Source organism: Schistocerca piceifrons, chromosome 1, assembly GCF_021461385.2.
Source record: "Schistocerca piceifrons isolate TAMUIC-IGC-003096 chromosome 1, iqSchPice1.1, whole genome shotgun sequence".
NCBI lineage: Eukaryota > Metazoa > Arthropoda > Insecta > Orthoptera > Acrididae > Schistocerca > Schistocerca piceifrons.
In genome coordinates, this window is record NC_060138.1 from 643,017,307 (window position 1) to 643,041,194 (window position 23,888).

Genomic DNA, 23,888 nt, shown 5'->3' on the forward strand with positions numbered 1-23,888 from the left:
CTACTCCTGCATTACCCCTATTTCATTCTGTATTTATAACCCTGTATTCACTTGACCAAAAGTCTTGTTCCTTCAGCCACTGAACTTCACTAATTCCCACTATATCTAACTGTAACCTATCCATTTCCCTTTTTAAATTTTCTAATCTACCTGCCCAATTAAGGGGTCTGACATTCCATTCTCTGATCTGTAGAATGCCAGTTTTCTTTCTCCTGATAACAACGTCCTCTTGAGTAGTCCCCGCCCGGAGATCTGAATGGGAGACTATTTTACCTCAGGAATGTTTTACCCCAGAGGATGCCATCATCATTTAACCATACAGTAAAGCTGCATGCCCTCAGGAAAAATTATGGCTGTAGTTTCCCCTTGCTTTCAGCCGTTCACAGTACTGGCACAGCAAGGCTGTTTTGGTTAGTGTTACAAGGCCAGATCAGTCAATCATCCAGACTGTTGCCCCTGCAAAAGGCTGCTGCCCCTCTTCAGGAACCACATGTTTGTCTGGCATCTCAACAGATATCCCTCCAGTGCGGTTGCACTCTGGTACGGCTATCTGTGTCACTGAGGCATTCAAGCCTCCCCCACCAACGGCAAGGTCCGTGGTTCATGGTGAAGCATTATGTTATCAATTATCTTGTAAAATAAAAATTGATTAACATTTGCATATGTGTGAATATTTTTGCAACAAACTCAAAAATAAAAAGAATGGCAATAAACTGCAAATTATAATCCAGGAGATCATTTTCCCCCAAATACCTGCAGCAAAACGATTCTTTACATTACAATTATTATGCATTTTTTCTAAACTACATTTACATTTCAAAATTTTAAAAGTAACTTAAGTAGCTGCTAAGATATATAGGAAACCTATACTCAATGGGCTTGAACATATTTAGAATGTCATCCAGAATATAGGGCCAAACACCATACAGGGACCATTTTGCCCTGATCTCCCCTACTGCACTATATACACTACTGGCCATTAAAATTGCTACACCAAGAAGAAATGCAGATGATAAACGGGTATTCACTGGACAAATATATTATACTAGAACTGACATGTGATTACATTTTCACACAGTTTGGGTGCATAGATCCTGAGAAATCAGTACCCAGATCAACCACCTCTGGCCATAATAACGGCCTTGAGACGCCTGGGCATTGAGTCAAACAGAGCTTGGATGGCGTGTACAGGTACAGGTGCACATTCAGTTTCAACACGATACCACAGTTCATCAAGAGTAGTGACTGGCTTATTACGATGAGCCAGTTGCTCTGCCATCATTGACCAGACATTTTCAATTGGTGAGAGATCTGGAGGATGTGCTGGCCAGGGCAGCTGTCAAACATTTTCTGTATCCAGAAAGGCCCCCTACAGGACCTGCTACATGCGGTCGTGCATTATCCTGCTGAAATGTAGGGTTTTGCAGGGATTGAATGAAGGGTAGAGCCAAGTGTTGTAACACATCTGAAATGTAACGTCCACTGTTCAAAGTGCTGTCAATGTGAACAAGAGGTGGCCGAGATGTGTAACCAATGGTGTCCCATACCATCATGCTGGGTGATACGCCAGTATGACGATGATGAATACATGCTTCCAATGTGCGTTCACCATGATGTTGCCTAGCACTGATGCGACCATCATGACGCTGTAAACAGAACTTGGATTCATCCGAAAAAAATGACGTTTGCCATTCATGCACCCAGGTTCATCATTGAGTAGACCATTGCAGGTGCTCCTGTCTGTGATGCAGCATCAAGGGTAACTGCAGCCATGGTCTCCGAGCTGATAGTCCATGGTGCTGCAAATGTCATCGAACTGTTCGTGCAGATGATGGCTGTCTTGCAAATGTCCCCATCTGTTGACTCAGGGATCGAGAAATGGCTGCACGATCCATTACAGCCATGTGAATAAGATGCCTGTTATCTCGACTGCTAGTGATATACGATAAACCACAATCACAATAGGCTACAATCCGACCTTTGTCAAAGTCGTAAACATGATGGTATGCATTTCTCCTCCTTACACGAGGCACCACAACAACGTTTCATCAGGCAATGCTGGCAACTGCTGTTTGTATGAGAAATCGGTTGGAAACTTTCCTCATGTCAGCATGTTGTAGGTGTTGCCACCGGCGCCAACCTTGTGTGAATGCTCTGAAAAGATAATCATTTCATATCACCATTGTACATATTCAGTCTGTATTGTTCAATTTCATTCCCCTTTGCAATGTTTAGTTGTGATGATTGTTTTGGCTGGAGTTACAGTCATATTTAATACCTAGGCTCCGTTTCAGGCTTCCACATTTCGCAGGCTAGTCAGTTTGTCATTAATTGCTTTTTGAACGCTAAGAAGACTCTTGTATAACACTGTTGGACACGTTTCTCTGGGAGAAGGCAGATATGTGTGTTTGGGGTTAGGGTGGCAACAGTTATTAATTATCATAAAATGTTCATCACAGTTTTACTCCATTAAAGAGCAGAAACATGTCATATAAGTTCAGTTGATAATTTCAACTTACATTCTAAGGAAAAAGAAAGAAAGAAATAATTCTCCAAATGGGATGGAAGTTGGTGGATGTGATGTACAGACAGACAAATGATTACAGTTTCAGAGGAACATGATGATTTATTCAAGAGAAAGAGCTCGACAAATTGAGCAAGGAAACAACATGTTGGTCTACCTCTGGCCCTTATGGAAGCAGTTATTCAGCATGGTGTTTGTTGATGGAGTTTTTGAATGTCGTGAGGGATATCATGTCAGATCTGTCCAATTGGCAAGGTAGACTGTCAAAATCCCAAGGTAGGAGAGTATTACGAATAATGCTCCACATGTTCTCAATGGGAAAAATTTGGTGACCATATGGCAGGTTACAGTTGGGATGGTATCCCAGTGCACTCCAGAAGTCTCCAGACACACCTTCGCTGGCCATCGGGCTCAGTTCAAAGTGGGACTCATCACTGAAGCCAACTCTACTCAAGCCAATGAGAGTCCAGACTGAATGTGCTCAACACCACTGCAAATGAGGTTGTTGGTTTACAGAGATCAGTGGTAGTCAGTGCAAGGGGTGCCATAAGTTTAGCTCCCTTTCTGTGAACCATCTATTAATGGCCCTTGTGGTCATTGAAGCATCAGTTGCAGATCATATTGACGATAATGATGAAGCCGGGGCTCTGAGTGCCTCTTTGACAATTGATTGGTCCTTTCATTCTGTCATCTCTTTAGGTCAACCTCTGCCTTCTTGACACTGTGTTCAGCTCTGGTTCATCCATTCCTAACAACATAGTCAGTTCATTCCTATTTAAGTGTAGAGTGATTTTCATATTACTCCAACTGACTTCTTTGAGCCCAAATACACGTCCTCTGCCAGCCGGTGTGGCCGAGCAGCTCTAGGCACTTCAGTCTGGAACCTTGCGACCACTACGGTCGCAGGTTAGAATCCTGTAACGGGCATGGCTGTATGTGATTTCCTTAGGTTAGTTAGGTTTAAGTAGTTCTAAGTTCTAGGGGACTGATGACCTCAGATGTTAAGTCCCATAGTGCTCAAAGCCATTTTTTTACGCGTTCTCTCTCAAATGCTGACATCAGTGTATGTTGTTCACTTGCCAATCTGCAAGGCATAGTTACTGTCCAACCTGTTTACTATCCTTGCCAGCTGTGAGGTGAAATTGTGCTGCAGTATCACACATTCATCCAATGGCTGCCAAAGCTTACAGTTTTGCATTTTCCCTCACTTGTCTGAATATCAATTTGTGACCAATTTGTATAACTCCTTCATAGTGCACTTTTCCCCTTTCTTTTTTTCTTTGTCTTAGGCTGTATATTCCATAAGGTAATAGCTTTGGAATAGAAGTCTACATAAGCAAATGATTTACTAGTCCTTAGCTTAAAACCCTGTAGTTTTCTACATGGCATTTAATTTTGTACAAACCACAAACTAAGTATTATGAGGCTAATTGTAAAAACATTTATATGTTTTAACAACTGCTTGTCTCTATTGAGGTGAAAGGTGAGTTTGACAGTGAAGCCATCTGGTCATGTATAACAAGTATAGGTGAAACTAGGTTAATTGTTGGATGTTTTTACTGGCCACCTGATTCTGCTGTGACAGTTCTAGAGTCATTGAAAGAAAGTCTACAGTCAATAGCATGTAAATACCCAGATCATGCAATACTGATTGGAGGTGACTTTAACCTGCCGAGCATAGACTGGGATATCTATGGTTTCATTGTGGGGGGTACAGACATAAAGCCATGAGAAATACTTTTGAACATGTTTTCTGAAAATTATCTTGAGCAGCTAGATCAGCAGTCCACAGGCAATGGAAATATCTTAGACCATCTAGCTACAAATGGGCCGGACCTTATCTACAGTGCCAATATACAAATGGGGATTAGGGGGATCATGATGTCATTATAGCAACTATGATCACATAATTTAATAAATCAGCCAAGAAGGCTGGGAGAGTGTTTCTGCTAGATACAGCAGATAAGCAGTTATTAACATCTCACTTAGACAGTGAACTGGCATCACTTAGTTCCAGTAATATGGATGTAGAGGAATCAAAGACTCTAAATCATGGCCTGGAGAGTTATGTGCCTAGTAAGTGGACAAAGGATGGGAAAGACCCACCATGGTTTAATAATGAAATTTGGGGGATGCTGAGGAAGCAGAGGCTGTTGCACTCTCAGTTCAAAAGGGAATGCATAAATGATGAGTGAAAGTTAGTAGAGATTCATGCATCTGTGAAAAGATCTATGCAAAAATCATACAAAACTACCACTGTCACACCTTAGCAAGAGACCTGGCAGACAACCCAACAAAATACTGGTCATATGTAAAATCACTAAGCGAGTCTAAGGCTTCCATTCAGTCCCTTGTTGACCAGTCTCATGTGGCAGTTGAAGATAGCAAAACAAAAGATGATGTTTTAAATTTCACGTTAAAGGAATTGTTCACACAGGAGAATTATACAAACATATTGTCATTTGACCATCAGGTGGATGCCTGTATGAATGTCATAGTAATAAGCACACCTGGGGTTGAGAAACAACTGAAGGATTTGAATGCAAATAAATTACCAGGTCTGGATGGAATCCCAGTTTCATTTTACAATGGGTACTCTGCAGCATTGGCCCCTTACCTAGCTAGCATTTATTGTGAATCTCTCTCACTGCACAAAGTCCCAGGTGACTGGAAAAAAGTGCAGGGGACTCCAGTACATAAGAAAGGTAAAATAGTGGACCCACAAAATTACAGACTAATATCCCTACCTTCTGTTTGCTGAAGAATCCTTGAACATATTTTCTGAGACTGAGAGGCTTCTGTACATGAATCAGCACGGTTTTAGAAAGCTTTGCTTATGCAAAACTCAGATTCCATTTTCTGACATGATATACCGAGAACTATGGATGAAGGGTAATAGGCAGATTCCATATTTCTTGATTTCCAGAAAGCATTTGACACAGTGCCCCATTGCAGGCTATTAACAAGGGTACAAACATATGGAATAAGTTCACAGATATGTGAGTGGCTTGAAGACTTCTTAAGTAATAGATTCCAATATGTTGTCCTCGATGGCGAGTGATCATCAGAGACAAGGGTAACATCAGGAGTGCCCCACGGAAGTGTGATGGGACCGCTGTTGTTTTCTATATACATAAATGTTTTGGCGGACACGATGGGCAGCAATTTGTGGTTGTTTGCCAATGATGGTGTGGTGTATGGTAAGTTGTCGAAGTTGACTGTGAGAATATACAAGACAACTTAAGACAAAACTTCCAGTTGGTATGACGAATGGCAGCTAGCCCTAAATGTGGAAAAATGTAAGTTGATGCGGATCAGTAGGAAGATAAAACCTGTAATGTTTGGATACAGTATTACTAGTGTCATGCTTGACACACTCAAGTCATTCAAATATCTGGGTATAACGTTGCAAAGTGATATGAGGTGAAACAAGCTTGTGAGACCTGTGGGAAGGAAGGCGAATGGTCAACTTTGGTTTATTGGGAGAATTTTAGGAAAGTTTGGTTCATCTGTAAAGGAGACCATATATAACATGCTGGTGCAACCTATTCTTGAGTGCTGCTCAAGTGTCTGGTATCCTTACCATGTTGGATTGAAGTAAGACATCGAAGCAATTCAGAGGCAGGCTGTGAGATTTGTTACTGGCAGATTTGAACAACATGTAAGTGCTACAGAGATGCTTCAGGAATTAAAATGGGAATCGATGGACATTATTTTTGAGAAACACTATTGAGAAAATTTAGAGAACTGGCAAATGAAGCTGACTGCCAAATGACTATACTGCTGTCAACATACATTGTGCATAAAGACCACAAAGATAAGATACGAGAAATTAGTGCTCATGCAGAGACATACAGATAATCATTTTTCCCTCACTCTGTTTGCAAGTGGAGCAGGAAAGGAAATGACAAGTAGTGGTGCAGGGTACCTTCAGCCACGCACTGTATGGTGGCTTGCAGAGTATCGATGTAGATGTAGTTAAATACTTACAGATTCCCCTTTGGCTCCCTTTTCTCCTTTTGGACCCTGTAATTTAGGAAAAAGGTGGAAATTATTTTTCACTTGTCAGTTGAATTAACCAAAATAACTACAGTAAGATTTGAATTAGGCCACAATGCTTCAACAAACAGTATTTTACAGTTTCCTTTAAATCATGCTTTCAAAATAAAGGGAATTAAAGCTAGGTAAACAAGTTTGTAGATAACTACCTTTACATGCATAACAATTACAATTGTTCACATGTGCAACATTCCATTTAAAATAATGATTGAAACTGCCATTTCTCAGTCCCTATTCATAAGTACAAAAATCATCTTGAAGATGGATGAATAAGGAAAAGCAAAAATTAGTATTATAGTTGTTGTAATACAGAAACAAATACAAAATGTCAATTTTTGATACACAAATCATTTTCTGTACATTGGAAGAAATTATCAACTGTTTATTCAGAGGGTCATTCTGAAGCAAATTAAGTGAACTAGCTGACTCAATGGTTAAGACACTATAGCTGGAATCACAAACAACAATAGTTGAGTTTAGGCATGTTCTGTGCATCTGACATCATGCATTCTTCAACAGCCAATGAGCGTTCAGTAGTGTTCCAAGTGTTCTGCTGTGAATGTTGGAGTGAGTGCGAGCATTAAACATGATCATACCACCTTACTTAATTAAGTTTTATTCTATTTCTTGTGAGTTGTCATGTGTGATGATGGTGGTAAATGACAAATTCTACATAAGCAAGTGAGAGACATAATTTGCAAGATGGATACTTTGTTCAAGTGCAAGGCCCCTCTATGCGCATACTGCAACCAGCAATGCCTTGACCTGTATGGATTGCCATCACTCATGAATTGAACTATAGGTTGCCATTCATGAGGAGTGAGGATCAAACTCCCATCCAGTCATCAAGATGTAGATGATGGGAGGGATGATGCTTTTGAGAGGTGCACACTTGATTTCCTTATCTGTCCTTGTACTACCTAAGTGTGAGCTTCATTTTTACAGTTGCATCATCAGTGGTACATCACACCCTACTCCCTCTTCCATGTCATCAAGCATGTTACTTTTGTCTAAAATAGAGTGACATCTGGGAGGTGTATGGATTTAAGTAAAGAATGATTAGTCAGTTTTAAAGTTAATGTATGTTTATTGACATTAAATCCAAGTTCATTGCTTGCCATTTAATGTGGGCTAGAGTTGTTTGTGAAAAATTTCGATTGCACAATTCAAGTCTATTCTCCAAATCCCCCATTACATGGACCAATATCTCTGCAGTAATGGCAGCAATTTCTTGAATGATTGCATTCTTCAATCGGTTGAAATTTTGCATTTTGTGGATATAGACAGGGCTCTTGATGTACTCCCACAGAAAGTCACAACTTATAAGTATAGAGATCTGGAAGGCCAAAGAACATTGTCAAAAAGTGAGCTAATCTGTTCATCAAACATGCCTTGAAGAACTGCTGGTGAAGTGTGTTCTGCATGTGATGTAGTGTCATTCTGCTGAAACCAAACATGTTTTAAAGGGATTCTTTGTCTTCTCACTTCTAGTTTCGCGCAGTGGTTAGCACACTGGACTCGCATTCGGGAGGACGACGGTTGAATCCCGTCTCCGGCCATCCTGATTTAGGTTTTCCGTGATTTCCCTATATCGTTTCAGGCAAATGCCAGGATGGATCTTTTGAAAGGGCACGGCCGATTTCCTTCCCAACCCTTCCCTAATCCGAGTTTGCACTCCGTCTCTAATGACCTCATTGTCGATGGGACATTAAACACTAACCACCACCACCACTTCTAGTTTCAAGAACATTTCAAGCATATGAATGTGTCAAGTCAAATTAACTGTGACTGTGGCTCCATTTTCTGCACAAAAAAAGGGTTCGATCATGCTGCAAGAGCCAAGAGCACCACATTTGGGGACTACTTCAGATTTAAATAACAATGGTGAATAAGGTGTGGGTTCTCAGGAGCCCTGCAACACAGGTTTTGTTTATTGACAGTCCCATTAAATGAAAATGAGCTTGACTGCTCATCAATAAAATCACTTTATCACTTAAAATCACTTGCATTCTGCAAGAAAAGTCTTTGTGCACAGCAAAATCAGTTGGTTTCAGTTGTTGCACAATAAGAAATTGATACAGATGAAATTTTAATATTTGCAAAATTTGTCTAACCAATTCATGATTGATTGATAGTTCATTAGCATGACATCTATCTGACTCTCCTGGGCTTCTGACAATCAGTCCCCTTACCCCTGCAACATTTTCTTACATCATTACACTGCATCACAGGTCTGTACACTTCTTATCCATTATGTTCACAGTTGATCTTAAGTGTTTCACCCATCTAAGGATTGTGTTACAACTCAGAACAATCAGAACAACTCCTTGTTGACTGAGATTGAACTGTACATGGAACTGTCACTGTGTAGCTGTGACAGGTCTCACCACTTCTAATAAAACTGTCATAGGTGAACAAATAATATTACATGATATTATGTGGTCCACTGCTCCATTGTAACTGAAATGGTGTGTTGTGTGTAGAAGAACTATACCCACTGTGATCTCCTCCCACCACAGCACTCTCAGTACTACACAGTTTCAAGCCATCCATCTTCCATGTGTCACACTGTACTACAGCTAATAACTGAATCTTAACAAAGAGTCCTATACTACATTGCCATAGCTGAATGCAAGTTCTATGGCAATCTATAACCCATGCATTATTTGCAAGCATCTAAATTTGTGTTGACATACATGCATAACTACCAGTAGACACATTAATTGTACATATGTGTAGGTGAGTTCCAGAAGTTAATGGGCCTTGTCCACACTGTACATTACAAAAGATCATATAGTGGGGCTGAGGTTGGTATGAAAGAAGTAGAGGAACACCTTCAGAGGTATATATTGTTCCTGTCTGCTACATCACATAGTACCTATCCTTGCTCATGTTGCTTACATATTGATAAACAGTCGTGCAAAGCATCACCTGTTTCAGTACTACTCACTGATAATAATTATGTATGGAAACTAGAGGTTCTGATTTTTTTCAGTAGTATGAAACTTCAAGTGTACCTTTCAGAGATGGATGTGCAAATAATTAACAAATAATCAGGGGTAACAGAATTAATTTGTTAACCTAAACTTACTGATTGTTGCCACATCTTTCTCAGTGTGTTTATTCATTCATACACAGGCAATAAATATTGTATGGATGTTATCCAGATATATGTGAGAATTTCATGTGAAACCATTGCGTGGACATGGAATACAAATATACACATAAAATAATACTATTAGAGATGCTGAGTCACAAATAGGCACAACGAAAAGACTGTCAAAAGTAAAGCTTTGGCCAGTAAAGCCTTCATCAGTAACAGACAACAGACACACATACACACATTCATGCAAACACAACTCACACGCATGCAAACACAACTCACACACATGACTGCAGCCTCAGGCAACTGACACCTGACAGTCTTTTTGACGTGCATATCTGCGACTCAGCATCTCTGCTATATGGTGAGTAGCAACTCTCCTTTTCATAATATTGTTACATTCCATCCTGGATTTTCCATTGTTTCATAAAATAGTACTATCATACAATACATAGTAATGCCAGTTTATATACATATATATTCTCCTGTTCTTATAAAAATAGTCTGTTTTTCATAAGCCTTTATTTTTCCTCCCCCACCCAGCAAATCCTTTTATACACGACAATGATTCAGTAAAGGTTTTACATCAGACAGTTGTCTGTGAAATATGTAGTAAATGTAATAAAAAAGTTAAAGTGCAAAGTCAGTATTTTCAGTTTTGCCATAATATAAACATTATCCAACAAATGATATTGACTAACATACTCAGTTATGAGTAGTAATAACACTTGAGTGGAAATTTATCAAATTCTGCTTTAAATTTATTTTAGTCTTCTAAATTTCTTATGCATACTGGCATTCTGTTGTAGATTTTGATACTTATATGTGTAGTGTTTCAGGATATTTGTAAACATCGCAGCACACCATTGGGAAGCCATTGACAAGAGATGCTTGTTGAGTAAGTTGAATAAGGATAAATGTAGTGGGAAAGGGAAACTGCTTGTTTTCCTTTCTTGTATGCAGTGATTGTGGAGCAGTGGTGGAGCCAGAAAGAAGGGGGCCAGTAAAAATGGTACTGCAACCACTGGTCATCTGGAAGTCATTTGGGCCATGTGCAGCAAGGGCCTGAATATGAAAGCCATGGAATAAATCACGCACCAACAAGGGTGTAATGAACATTTGAACAGCAGTAGTTTTTTTATCTGTGTTTTGTTTGCTCTCTCAGGTCCTAAAGTACGCACATACGGACGTTTTTGAATGTACTCAAGAGAGTGGTATTACCATAGCAATTATTTGTTATGTTGTTAAAAGAAATAGGGAAAATGTTGGGCAAAATAAACCCCTGTTTGTGAGAAATGTGGCTATTTATTTAGTAGTGCAGTAGAGAGATCTTGCAGAAGCATTCCAGGAATCTTCACTGGAGTTGGCTCGACAGGAGGGTGGCACGGAAGGATCCGCACCACCAAACAACTACTCAGAGAAGAGAGGATAAAGGTAATACTACTTTCATCTGGCGGTGTATTAGGGTTGGCAAAATATTGCCCAGTTATATTGGCCAGGGACGCAACTTCCTGCTAGTGCTGGTATAGGACCCACCACAAACCCTATGAAATATCCATCAGCAGGAGAAGAGGGAAAAATATACCCCATATATATTATTCGATATATATGATACATTTACTTATGCTATACTTGTCCTACTATCCTACAAATCACCAGAACTAATATTTGGCTGAGATTCCTGAATAATTGTCACAATTAGTTTCTCGCTGGCTTATGCTCATTAGTTCGTCCTTGGCTTATGCTCATTAGTTCCTCCTTGGCTTATGCTCTCCTGAACTATTCACACTTCCTTCTTATGTGTCCCTGGTGTGTAAATACCATAGTTTTTATGTCCTTATGTACATATGTGATATAGAACTGTCATTGTTCTTATACATATATTTCCTATGTATACATGTTAATAAACATCTATTTGATAGTTTTCTCAATTAACTATGTGATGTAGAAACATCACAATAAACAGCCATATGTGCATATTTTTCTATACGCACATTCTTTTCCCCTACAACACTTGATGGTTCTTACATCATTTTTATCTGTACTTCCATTGTTTATGTCTTTGTATTTCGTTGTGTATATGTGTAAGTGTGTCTGTGTAACCTGATTCTTTAGCTTGCTTATTTGAAATAAGTTGAAGGTTACTGGAAACCATGGAAAATAAGGACTTCAGCAATAGAAGTATATGAATATGTAAATAGGGAAACACAGTCCGATAGATGAGAAGTAAGAAAGGAAAAAGTAGAAATGGTTGCTAAGATTGAAGAAGAGAAAGAAGATAGTCATAAAGGCAGGAAACCCTTCCCACACACCTTCCCCAGGATGCCTACTTCGCCAGTACTTGCGCGAAAAGCTGGAGGAAGTATGGTGTTAAATGGCTCCTACAGAATGGACATTCTCACCTTCACCTTTGAAGTCCCCGAAGAAAATCTTAGCAACCCCTGTGGATGGTGAAGAATCAGTCGCACTTGTTTGTGAGGGTCATTTGAAAGGTGTGGTGTGTGTTCTGTGTTAGCCATGATTTATTTGTTAGTGTAAATCATGTTTTAATCTATAATATCCACCCCTTCTAAAACCAATACAAACCCTCCCCTTTACATCACATATCATAGAAGGTGTAAAATGTTCTATAAAAATAGAAAATTATACACTACAATCAAATAGTTGTTTAGTTAGTCAGTTTATACTGTATTTTATACACACATAAAGCACTCTGTTTGAATAGTACCATGATATTATTTTTCCATTAATACTATATTCTACTCATTTCATATCATTTCTAGGGTTCACTGCTTGTATGAGATTCTCTTAAGTCTATTATTTTTCTCTCATATCTGGTTTTCTATATGCTAAAATTATAGAATAGTTTAAGAATTCATTAAAAGATAACATAGTTTAAGATTTGAAGGGAATTTGATGCAGGAAAAATAGTACAGAAGAAACACCAAAAAAAACTTGGGATCCGATGGTCATCACTCCCCATTAACACAGAACGTTAACATTCCTGGGACATATAACTGGACAATATTTTGCAGACCCAAATACACTGCCAGATGAAAGTAGTATTACCTATATCCACTCTTCTCAGAGTAGCTCTTTGGAGGTCCGGATCCTTCCGTGCCACCTGCCTGTCGATCCAACTGCAGTGAAGATTCCTGGAATGCTTCCACAAGTTCTCTCTATTGCACTACTGAATAAATAGCCACACTTCTCACAAACATACATGGCTACATTCCATACAAACACTTTCAGAAATGACTTCCTGACACTTACATATATACTTGAAGTTAAAAAATTTCTCTTTTTCACAAACGCTTTCCTTGCCATTGCCAGTCTACATTTTATATCCTCTCTACTTCGACCATCATCAGTTACTTTCTCCCCAAACAGCAAAACTCATTTACTACTTTAAGTGTCTCATTTCCTAATCTAATAACCTCAGCATTGCCCAATTAAATTCAAGTACATTCCATTATCCTCATTTTGCTTTTGTTGATGTTCATCTTACATCCTCCTTTCAAGACACTGTCCAATCCATTCAACAGCTCTTCCAGGTCCTTTGCTGTCTCTCACAGAATTACAATATCATTGATGAACCTAAAGTTTTTATTTCTTCTTCATGGATTTTAATTCCTATTCCAAGTTTTTCTTTTGTTTCCTTTACTGCTTGCTCAATACACAGATTGAATAACCTCTGGGATAGGCTACAACCCTGTCTCACTCCCTTCCCAACCACTGCTTCCCTTTCATGTCCCTCAACTCTTACAAATGCCATCTGGTTTCTGTACAAACTGTAAATAACCTTGCACTCCCTGCGTTTTATCCCTGCAACCTTCAGAATTTGAAAGAGAGTATTCCAGTCAACATTTTCAAAAGCTTTCTCTAAGTATACACATGCTAGAAATGTAGGTTTGCCTTTACTTAATCTACTTTCTAAGATGAGCTGTAGGGTCAGTATTGCCTCACGTGTTCCAACATTTCTATGGAATCCAAATTGATCTTCCCCGAGGTCGGCTTCTACCAGTTTTTCCATTTGCCTGTAAAGAATTTGTGTTAGTATTTTGCAGCCATGGCTTATTAAACTGATAATTCAGTAATTTTCACATCTGTCAACACCTGCTTTCTTTGGGACTGGAATTATTACATTTGTTTGAAGACTGAGGGTAATTTGCCTGTCTCATACGTCTTGCTTACCAGATGGTAGAGTTTTGTCAGGGCTGGCTCTCCCAAGGCTATAAGTAGTTCTAATGGGATGTTGTCTACTCCCGGGGCCTTGTTTCAACTTAGGTCTTTCAGTGCGCTGTCAAACTCTTCACACAGTATCATAACTCCCATTTCATCTTCATCTACATCCTCTTCCATTTCCATAATGTTGTCCTCAAGTACCTCGTCCTTGTATAGACCCTCGAGATACTCCTTCCACCTTTCTGCTTTCCCTTCTTTGCTTAGAACTGGGTTTCCATCTGTGCTCTTGATATTCATGCAAGTGGTTCTCTTTTCTCCAAAGGTCTCTTTAATTTTCCTGTACGCAGTATCTGTCTTACCACTAGTGATATATGCTTCTACATCCTTACATTTGTCCTCTAGCCATCCTGCTTAGCCATTTTGCACTTCCTGTCTTCTTCTACTGTATTTCTTTCCCCCATTTTTGTCAATCGTTCCCTAATGCTCTCCCTGAAACTCTCTACAACCTCTGGTTCTGTCAGTTTATCCAGGTCCCATTTCCTTAAATTTCCACCTTTTTGCAGTATCTTCAGTTTTAATCTACAGTTCATAACCAATAGATTGTGGTCAGAGTCCACATCTGTCCCCGGAAATGTTTTACAATTTAAAACCTGGTTCCTAAATCTCTGTCTTACCATTATATAATCTATCTGATACCTTCCACTATCTCCAGGCTTCTTCCATGTATACAACTTTCTTTCATGATTCTTGAACCAAGTGTTAGCTATGATTAAGTTATGCTCTGTGCAAAATTCTACCAGGCAGCTTCCACTTTATTCCCTACCCCATTCCATATTCACCTACTACATTTTCTTCTCTTCCTCTTCCTATGAAATTCCAGTCACCCATAACTATTAAATTTTTGTCTCCCTTCACTATCTGAATAATTTCTTTTATCTCATCATACATTTCATCAATTTCGTCGTCATGTGTGAAGCCAGTCGGCATATAAACTTGTACTACTGTGGTAGACGTGGGCATCGTATCTATGTCGGCCACAATAATGAATTCACTATGCTGTTTGTAATAGCTTACTTGCACTCTTATTTTTTTATTCATTATTAAATCTACTGCTGCATTACCCCTATTTGATTTTGTATTTATAACCCTGTATTCACCTGACCAGAAGTCTTGTTCCTCCTGCCACCGAACTTCACTAATTCCCAGTATTTCTGACTTTAACCTATCCATTTCCCTTTTTAAATTTTCTAACCTACCTGCCCGATTAAGGGATCTGACTTTCCATGCTCTGACCTGTAGAACACCAGTTTTCTTTATCCTGATAACAAAGTCCTCCTGATTAGTACCCGCCTGGAGATCCGAATGGGGGACTACTTTTCCTCTGGAATATTTTACCCAAGAGGACACTATCATCATTTAACCATACAGTAAAGCTGCACGGCCTCGGGAAAAATTATGGCTGTAGTTTCCCCTTGCTTTCAGCCATTCGCAGTACCAGCACAGCAAAGTCATTTTGGTTAGTGTTACAAGGCCAGATCAGTCAATCACCCAGACTGTTGCCCCTGCAACTACTGAAAAGGCTGCTGCCCCTCTTCAGGCACCACATGTTTGTCTGACCTCTCCGTTGTGGTTGCACCTACGGTATGGCTATCTGTATCGCTGATGCACTCAAGCCTCCCCACCAACAGGAAGGTCCACAGGGGGGGGGGGGGGGGGACAGTGAATATATTTTGATACATACAATAAAGTACTAAATATATGTACAGAAATAGTAGTTAAAAATTTACATTTAAGAATAAAAGGTGGGAGATGGTCTATAGCCACCAGTCTGGCTGCAGTGGTAACACTGGTTCCCATCAGATCACCAAAATTAAGTACTGTTGGGCTGGGCTAGCAATTGAATGGGTGACCATTCAGTCTGCTGAGTGCTGTTGGCAAGTGGGGTGCACTCAGCCCTTGTGAAGCAAACTGAGGAGCTACTTGATTGAGAAGTAGTGACTCCAGTCTCGTAAACTAACATACAGCCAGGAGAGTGGTGTGCTGACCACATGGCCCTCCATATCCATATCCAGTCATGCCTGTGGGCTGAGGATGACACGGTGGAAGGTCAGTACCGTTGGGCCTTCATGGTCTGTTTGGGTGGTTTAGTTTTAGAAGGTCTATGAAAAAGAGAGAATTGCCCAATTTTTTTTTTTTAAGTTATCAAAGTTATCACACAGGTCTATTTCCAGTCTGTAGGGAGTCGAGGATGTTGTGCAGATGTGAGAGACACATGTATTGTAAATATGTGAATTTGCTTACAGTAAGTGCTATCAGTAAATCTATGTATCCTAGCCAAGTAAATTCAATGTTAGTTTGTATTTGTAAAGATTAGATAGCAGCACTTAATTCTGTTGCTGATGTTAACTTCTAAAAATACCTCTGTCACTAAGGTAAACAAACTAACAGCATCATGTATTGGTTCTCCAGTGTATTATGAAACTAACAATGCTGTCTACTTGTTCTTTGGTGTATATTGCCATCACTAAGGTAAATATTTGAAGAACTATGTTGAGCAGCTCCTAAATCTTTACATTATATTTTTTCTGTGATCCAATTTTGATGAAATAATGCCTATACATTACTCCAGGCTAAGCTTAAGTTATTTGAGAAAACCACAAGAAAATTCTCCTTGCAGTTTTGTGGGTTAGTGTGTTGAAACAGACAAACATTATGCTTCTAGATAAAACTTTAAATAACAGTAGCTTTTATTTCTGTGATCTGATTTTAATGAAATGATGCCTATATATTGACCCAAGCTACCTCAAGTTACCTGTGAAAATCTCATGAAAATTGGTCTAGTAGCTTTGGCAATTAGCCTGTTGAAACAGACAAACTGATAGGCAAGATGGTTTTGCAGTTTTATTATAAGTACAGATTAATCAGTGTGTTAATGGAATGTGTTGAGAATTTTGTAAGTAAAACTGAATAGTCCCCTAGAGCATAAGAGTAAACATGACTAGAATGGAAGAGAATTGAAGAAAGTGCAATCAGAAGTGATAGAAGGGTCTTTTGGTACTGTTCTTGGAAGAGTAAGGTAGTAAGGTCTGCTGTGATGAGGTGTTTAAGTGATGGCACAGTATGCAAATAGTTCGGAAATATAATCATTTTAGTACAAGTGTTTGCAACTTTGGGAGTGTGTATTTACTGGGTGCCTGTACAGAAATTTGTTACTGAACTAGGATTTAAAAAATTGGTTCCTGTTAAAAGACTTGAGTGAACTGGTTAAATGTTAGGTTTTTGTTCGAATTAATGATCTGAAGCACTGCACAATGCCTTAAGCACACAGTAGGTGTTGCCTGCATATGCTTCACTTGCTCTGACAGGACAACTATTTCTAAGTTTATTTGTAGCACTTTGTGTAATATTATCTTGTGTAGGGTCACCATTCTAAGTAAATTTATGTCATCTGTGAACAAACTGACAGTGAAATTTAGTAGTGTGTATGGTCTGTATTAATATCCTGAGGGATCATAATCTTTACTTACTTTTTGTTTAATCACTTATGTTATTCATGTTTCTGTACATCACCCACTGTCTATTTCCTTACACCTCCCACATAATCATTAAATGCTTTCGTAATGGGAAAATGCATCAGTGCACAACCAGACCTCTAGATCAGAAGTCAGGTCCCTAAACTAATATAAGATTGTGTGCTAACTCTCCAGTGGTTGGATGGTAACAAATTAGTTTCATCTGATGATTAATTTCACAACATAATTTTGCTACCATAAACCACTGCAGTCAGAGGTCATACTTTGGATCATGTCACTGACTGATGGAGAAGGTTGAGATGACCTGCTTTGCTCATGGAGATTCAATGAATATTACAATTTATTGCATTGCCCCAGAATAGATTGAGGCCTTCAGGTTCTGAGGTCAGTAGATGTCTTGAACCAGGTACTTTAAGGTTCTGTGACAGTGTGGGCTGTGACTTCCTGAACTAGTTTCATGTGGTTGAGAATTGTAGGGTCCCTATAAAGGGATTAGAGGTGCACTACATACCAGAAGCTGCTCACCAGGTGGCTGAAAGTGTTTGGAGAACAATGCAGGGCTTCTTTTTTTTATTTAATTTAGGAGACTCTCCATTTACTCCAAATAATGAGTGATACTGGAGACCCCAAAATTTTATGGCTCGCCCCCACAGACGAAGCATTTATCATCTTAGTGATCAACTGCCAAAGTATTAATAATAAAGTGCCAGAGTTTAAAGCAGTCTTAAAATGCACTGGAGCTCATATAATATAAGGAACGACAAAAACTGTCAGCAGTGATATTTGTGGGCAAAATCTAAGTGTATATTGAAAGTGTGGGCTACTGAAAAATGGAGGTGATGCAGTATGTCACAGTAGATACACAACTCAAATCCATTAGGACAGAAACTGAAGCTGTAAGTGAGATAGTTTGGGTAAGACTCAGTGTCAAGGATGGGCACGAATTTTTATTAGATATTGATTTTTATTAGATATTTGTTCATCCCCAGGCATACCTGAAAACAATGCTGGAAAAGACTTAAATCATCAGAAAGTCGACTGGAAAAATTACAACCTTTTAAGAGTTGGGTGTGTAAAGATGTCCTGTGAAACATCACTAAAGACTTCATATTTAGTATTGGAAACTCCAGGTAGGAATATCAACAATGTAGAAAAGACAGATTGCTATTCACTACAAAGAAGACACATCAAATTGCACTACAAAGAAGACACATCAAATTGGAGACTGACACAATTAAAAGATACTCACACATAGCTTTCAGCTACAGTCATCATCAGTAAAACACACACACACACACACACACACACACACACACACACACAGATATACATGACCACCAACTCCAGCATCTTCTGGCCCGAGGTGCCGGAAATGGTGGTCGTGTGGGCATGAGGTGTGTTTACGCGCACGTGTGTGTGTGTGTGTGTGTGTGTGTGTGTGTGTGTGTGTGTGTGTGTGTGTCTTTATTACTGTGGCCAAAAGCTATATGTGCCTATCTTTTAATTGTGCCTGTCTGCAACCTGACATGTCTTCTTTACAGTAAGTAGCAATCTGTCTTTTCCTACATTGTTCACATTTAGTAAGTTAGATAAAGAGGAATTCAAAATATATGCCTTTGAGTAAAAGGACAAATACCTAACAGTATATTCTCTGGACATTTTTAAATTAGTTACATTTTTATGAGTCAATCAATGGAAGTGATATACATGATCACAATATCAAGAGAAAATGTAACTGTTTCTGGAAAGAACAACATTACAAAAAGATAGAAAGAAGCACATACACCAATGGTTTGATTTGGTTTTAAAAATTACCAAAGTCTCTAAGAATAGAAAATATATGGAATGATTTAACACAAATTTAAAATCATTTATGATAGAAAAATGTTTAAATTCATTAATGAATTTTAAGACAATGTTTGTAACATGAACCAGTAGCATTTCATCTGTAATGTAAAAAAAAAATGAATAAAATAGAAATCCAACAACTGCAGTATATAACACATTTTGTAAGTGTAAATAATTGCCATACTGTTACGTCTGACATTTGTAAAAACCATTATTGTGATGGTTCAACCCAAAGAAAATGTAGATAAATAAAAAAAGAACTGTAGCTCACATTTCAGTGAATAGCTGACCTAAATGACCATACACTGGGCAGATCTATACCTAGTAGAACAGTTCATGAAGTGGGAACTCTCCGAGGTATACTGCCACTTTTACAAAACTTTTAAAGAAACAGCAACTTTTTCAAAATGGGTATAAAACAAATCATAGGTCCACAGAAAGACAAATGCTGAATGGATCATATTTGGCTGTCAAGAGGCCATTGCATGAATCCTTCAATGACTACCATATCATAGTCATCTGAAAATTCTCAGAAAATCCAAAGAAAATTTGGTCATTTGTGAAGACTGTCAGTGGCATTGTGGTGAGACACCCATGGATGGCACAGGAAGTGAAACTGAATGTATCAAAGCAAATGCAGAAATGCTGAACTCCATTTTCAAATGTTCATTTACACAGAAAACACAAGAATAATTCCCTAATTTAATTATTGAATTTATTTACTGTACAGATGAATTGAATGATATAGTGTCAGTAGCAGCAACAGCTTAAATCATTAATATTAAAAAAGACTCCTTGGCCAGATGGGAAACATGTGAAATTCTATATAGAATTTTTATCTTAGTTGGCTCCAATTTAATCATAATATACTGCAGATCCCTTGAACATAAAACTGTGACCAGTGATTGAGAAAATGCACACGTCACACCTGTCTCAAGGTGGGTAACTGAAGTGACCTACGATACTATCATCAAATCTCAGTGATGTCCATCTGTTGAAGAATCCTAGAATACACTCTGAGTTCCAAATTAATGAGGTATTTCAAACAGAATGACATCCCCCATGCCAATCATAATGATTCCAAAAACACTGATCACATGAAACAAAACTTGTGTGTTTCTCACATGACATCCTCAAAGCTATGGATAAAGGTAATAATCTATATATTTCAAGACTATTGCAAAATATTTGACTCATTACCATACTGATGTATATTAACAAAAGTATGATTACACTAGATTTCAAATAAGCTTTGTGACTTGGCTGAGGGCTCCTTGATAGGCATGATGCAATGCATTACCTCAGACAGAAAGTCACTGACAGAATTAGAATTAACTTCTAGCATGTCTCACGGAAGTGTTTCGGAATCCTTGTTGTAGATATTGTATATTAATGATACAATGATGGTGTATATTAATAATACAACTCGAGCATATCTGCCTAAAGAACCTGGACGATAAATGAAAGCCCCGCAAATCTAAGCCCAAGCCTAATTACATCTATATGTATAACTCCACTGGGCAACTGTATTGCACTTTGTGCGACCAGATCTTCAAAGCAAAGCTCGGTTTTGCAAGCCACATCCAAGCCCACCACAATACGGACTAAACAACTGACAGAGTTGCTGTCGGCGAGGAGGACATCATCATCATCATATTAATGATCTTGCAGATGATATTAATGGCAACCTCAAGAATAGAATAAAATCTTTATTGCCACATAATATATCATAAAGATCTATTTGACTGAAACTTTGGTGATTCATAAATGAATACAGCTCTGTGCCTACAAAGACATATATAAAAACAATATATATAATAGAGGGAAACATTCCACATGGGAAAAATATATCTAAAAACAAAGATGATGTGACTTACCAAACAAAAGTGCTGGCAGGTCGATAGACACACAAACAAACACAAACAAACACACACAAAATTCAAGCTTTCGCAACAAATGGTTGCTTCATCAGGAAAGAGGGAAGGAGAGGGAAAGACGAAAGGATGTGGGTTTTAAGAGAGAGGGTAAGGAGTCATTCCAATCCTGGGAGTGGAAAGACTTACCTTAGCGGGAAAAAAAGGACAGGAATACACTCGCACACACACACATATCCATCTGCACATACACAGACACAAGCAGACATAAATATATTGTAATAGCATTTTCTTTTTACATATTTTTCAGTATTTGTTTCTGTAGTTTATAAGTATACTTATATATAGAAAAACATGTATCTCCATTCAAACAGAAAACACATGTATCTACAGAGATTATATCTTCCAAAAATTTTAGTATTTGCTACTTGTCTCCCTCATTTATAAAATCTTCCTCATAGTAATAACATTTGCTTTTTACATATTTTTTGATGTTTGCTCCTGTGGTTTCCAGCTTTTAGTCCTTGAACTTGGACTGCATTGGACTTGTTCAGCCTTAGAGCCATGCAGTGCAGGGTACTTTCAAACAAGCTAACTCTGTGACAAGTCAGCATGTAGTGCGATCTACGTTTTGTTTCACAAGTACATGTAAACCGATTTCCTTCCAAAAATTGTGGGTTTCTTGGTTCAGAGATGTGTATTTTGTATCCAAACATAAAAGGAATTTTCATTAAGTCAAGGCTTTCAACTAATTCTTTGTTTGACTGTCCATCATAGCTCTGACAGACTTTTCACACATAATAAATGACACACAATAAAGTGCTGTCTGTTACTTACAAAATTACAAAAACCAATGTTATGTGAGGAATCTAGAGATATTTTGTGTGTGTGTGTGTGTGTGTGTGTGTGTGTGTGAGTGTGTGTGTGTGTGTGTGTGTGTGTGTGTGTGTGTGTGTGTGTGTGTTTTAATGGCCGAAAGCTTTAATTGTGAGAATCATTTTGTTGTGCCTGTCACACCTCAGCATCTCTGCTCTATGTGAGTAGCAACTTTCCTTTTCATAATGTTGTTACAGTCCATCCTGAATTTTTCATTGTTTCAATCTAGAGTTACTCTTCATTCCACTACAAATTCCTCTCATAGTGTATGACAAAACAAAATTAGACTAATTGCAGTGCTTGTAGAGGCATTTAACCAGTCATTCTTCCTACACACTATACGCAACTGGAATGGGAAGCATAACATGTGGTACCATGCTAGTAAGGGTCTACTTTCTGCCATGCACTTCACAGTGCTATAGTGCTATGCAGAGTTTATATATAGAAGTAGACAAAAAAGTTTTCGTACAATATTCAGAAAACTTTTATATCAATTGGTTCTGCCTGTGGAAGCCTACATAATTATATATAAATGAAGAATTAAACCCTCATCTGAGAAGTTTGTACACATTTCCTATCTACCTCCTTCTTTCTCCAATTCACAGGACACATGATTGAAATGAAACTCAAAGAGTGACCTTTTTTTGTAATCTGACAGTGAAGTATATAAATACAGTAATGCGAGCACTAAAATGACGAAAGATAACCGCTCACTGCTCAGAGGAAGCACAGGCGGTTACCTTCTAAACTTGACCTTTGTTAGCAGCCCTTCTTCTCCATTTTTCCCATGGAATAGAATTTATTTTGTTACATTTCCAAATTACATGTAACTTTATTCATGAATTCACTGTTGGTATAAATTGTACTTTTGTGTTTTCGGAGCCAAAGTTTTGACAGAAATTTTGAATGGCAACAATCATTTCAAATAATATAGAAAACATGAAACTAAGGGAAATTGTGTGGTAATTTCCCATATCTTATTTGGATAATTTTTTTAAATGGTGGTTCTCTTCTACATGTTTCAGAAAATGCAGAAAGTGGTGTCCTTCAAATAATTAATTAATTATTTTCGACAGTAGATGTTCTATTATATTTAAAGCTGTTTTACCAACTTTGGCAGGTATTCCATCTCATCCTATATCATTTTATTTTTTGGATTAATGTAGTTTTCTCTACATATTTTGGTGTTACTTTGTGAAATTTAATTAGACTCTCAGACTTACTCCGGCGTGCGCCAAATAAATACACCTTGTCATGATAGGAGTCTACATCACCAGCAGATCTTAATACAGCTATGAAGAGCATTAAAATTTTCTGTTATTTGAGCAGGTTTTATAATAACTTTTTCTTTCTTTTAGAAAATTCTCAGTTGTTAGGTTTGATTCCAAGTTCACATATGACAACTGCTCATACTTCCTTTGATTTATTTCTATGCTTTTGGTGTTTGAAATGTCATTAGCTGCCTTTAAAATCTTCTTAAACTCTCTTCTTATATGCTTTGACATTGGTAATGAACTCAGCACTATTACTGAGTTTCAGTTCAGTACAAGGCTGCTTGTTTCTGTAACTACATATTTTAATGCAAGCAATAATCCAATTTAGTTTATCTGTTGCTTTTTTTTAGACTAATGGTGGAAATTTTTCATCAAAAACATATAAAAATCTGTTTAAAAATGTATCAACATTATTTTAACATAAGATGTCATGTTGCACTTAATCTGCAACTGAACAAATTTATCTCTTCTTTACTGAACTGTATTTCCATGAAATATTTCCTTCCATTTTCTTCATACATTTGTAATAATTCAATAATAAAAGTGAAGTGATCTGAGATTTCTAAGTTTAAACTGAGTTTGGCTGTGTTGTTAAATCTATAATTTGTTAAA

At 38.1% G+C, this 23,888-nt stretch overlaps 1 protein-coding gene across 1 annotated transcript in view; it reads right to left on the minus strand.

The window, feature by feature from the left end:
• Positions 1-23,888, minus strand: part of LOC124760357 (collagen alpha chain CG42342-like) — a 641,799-nt gene that overhangs the window by 81,592 nt on the left and 536,319 nt on the right. Inside the window, exon 23 of the mRNA XM_047249099.1 lies at positions 6,515-6,550. Coding sequence (XP_047105055.1) covers positions 6,515-6,550 — 36 coding nt within the window. The remainder of the gene's footprint in view (positions 1-6,514; positions 6,551-23,888) is intronic.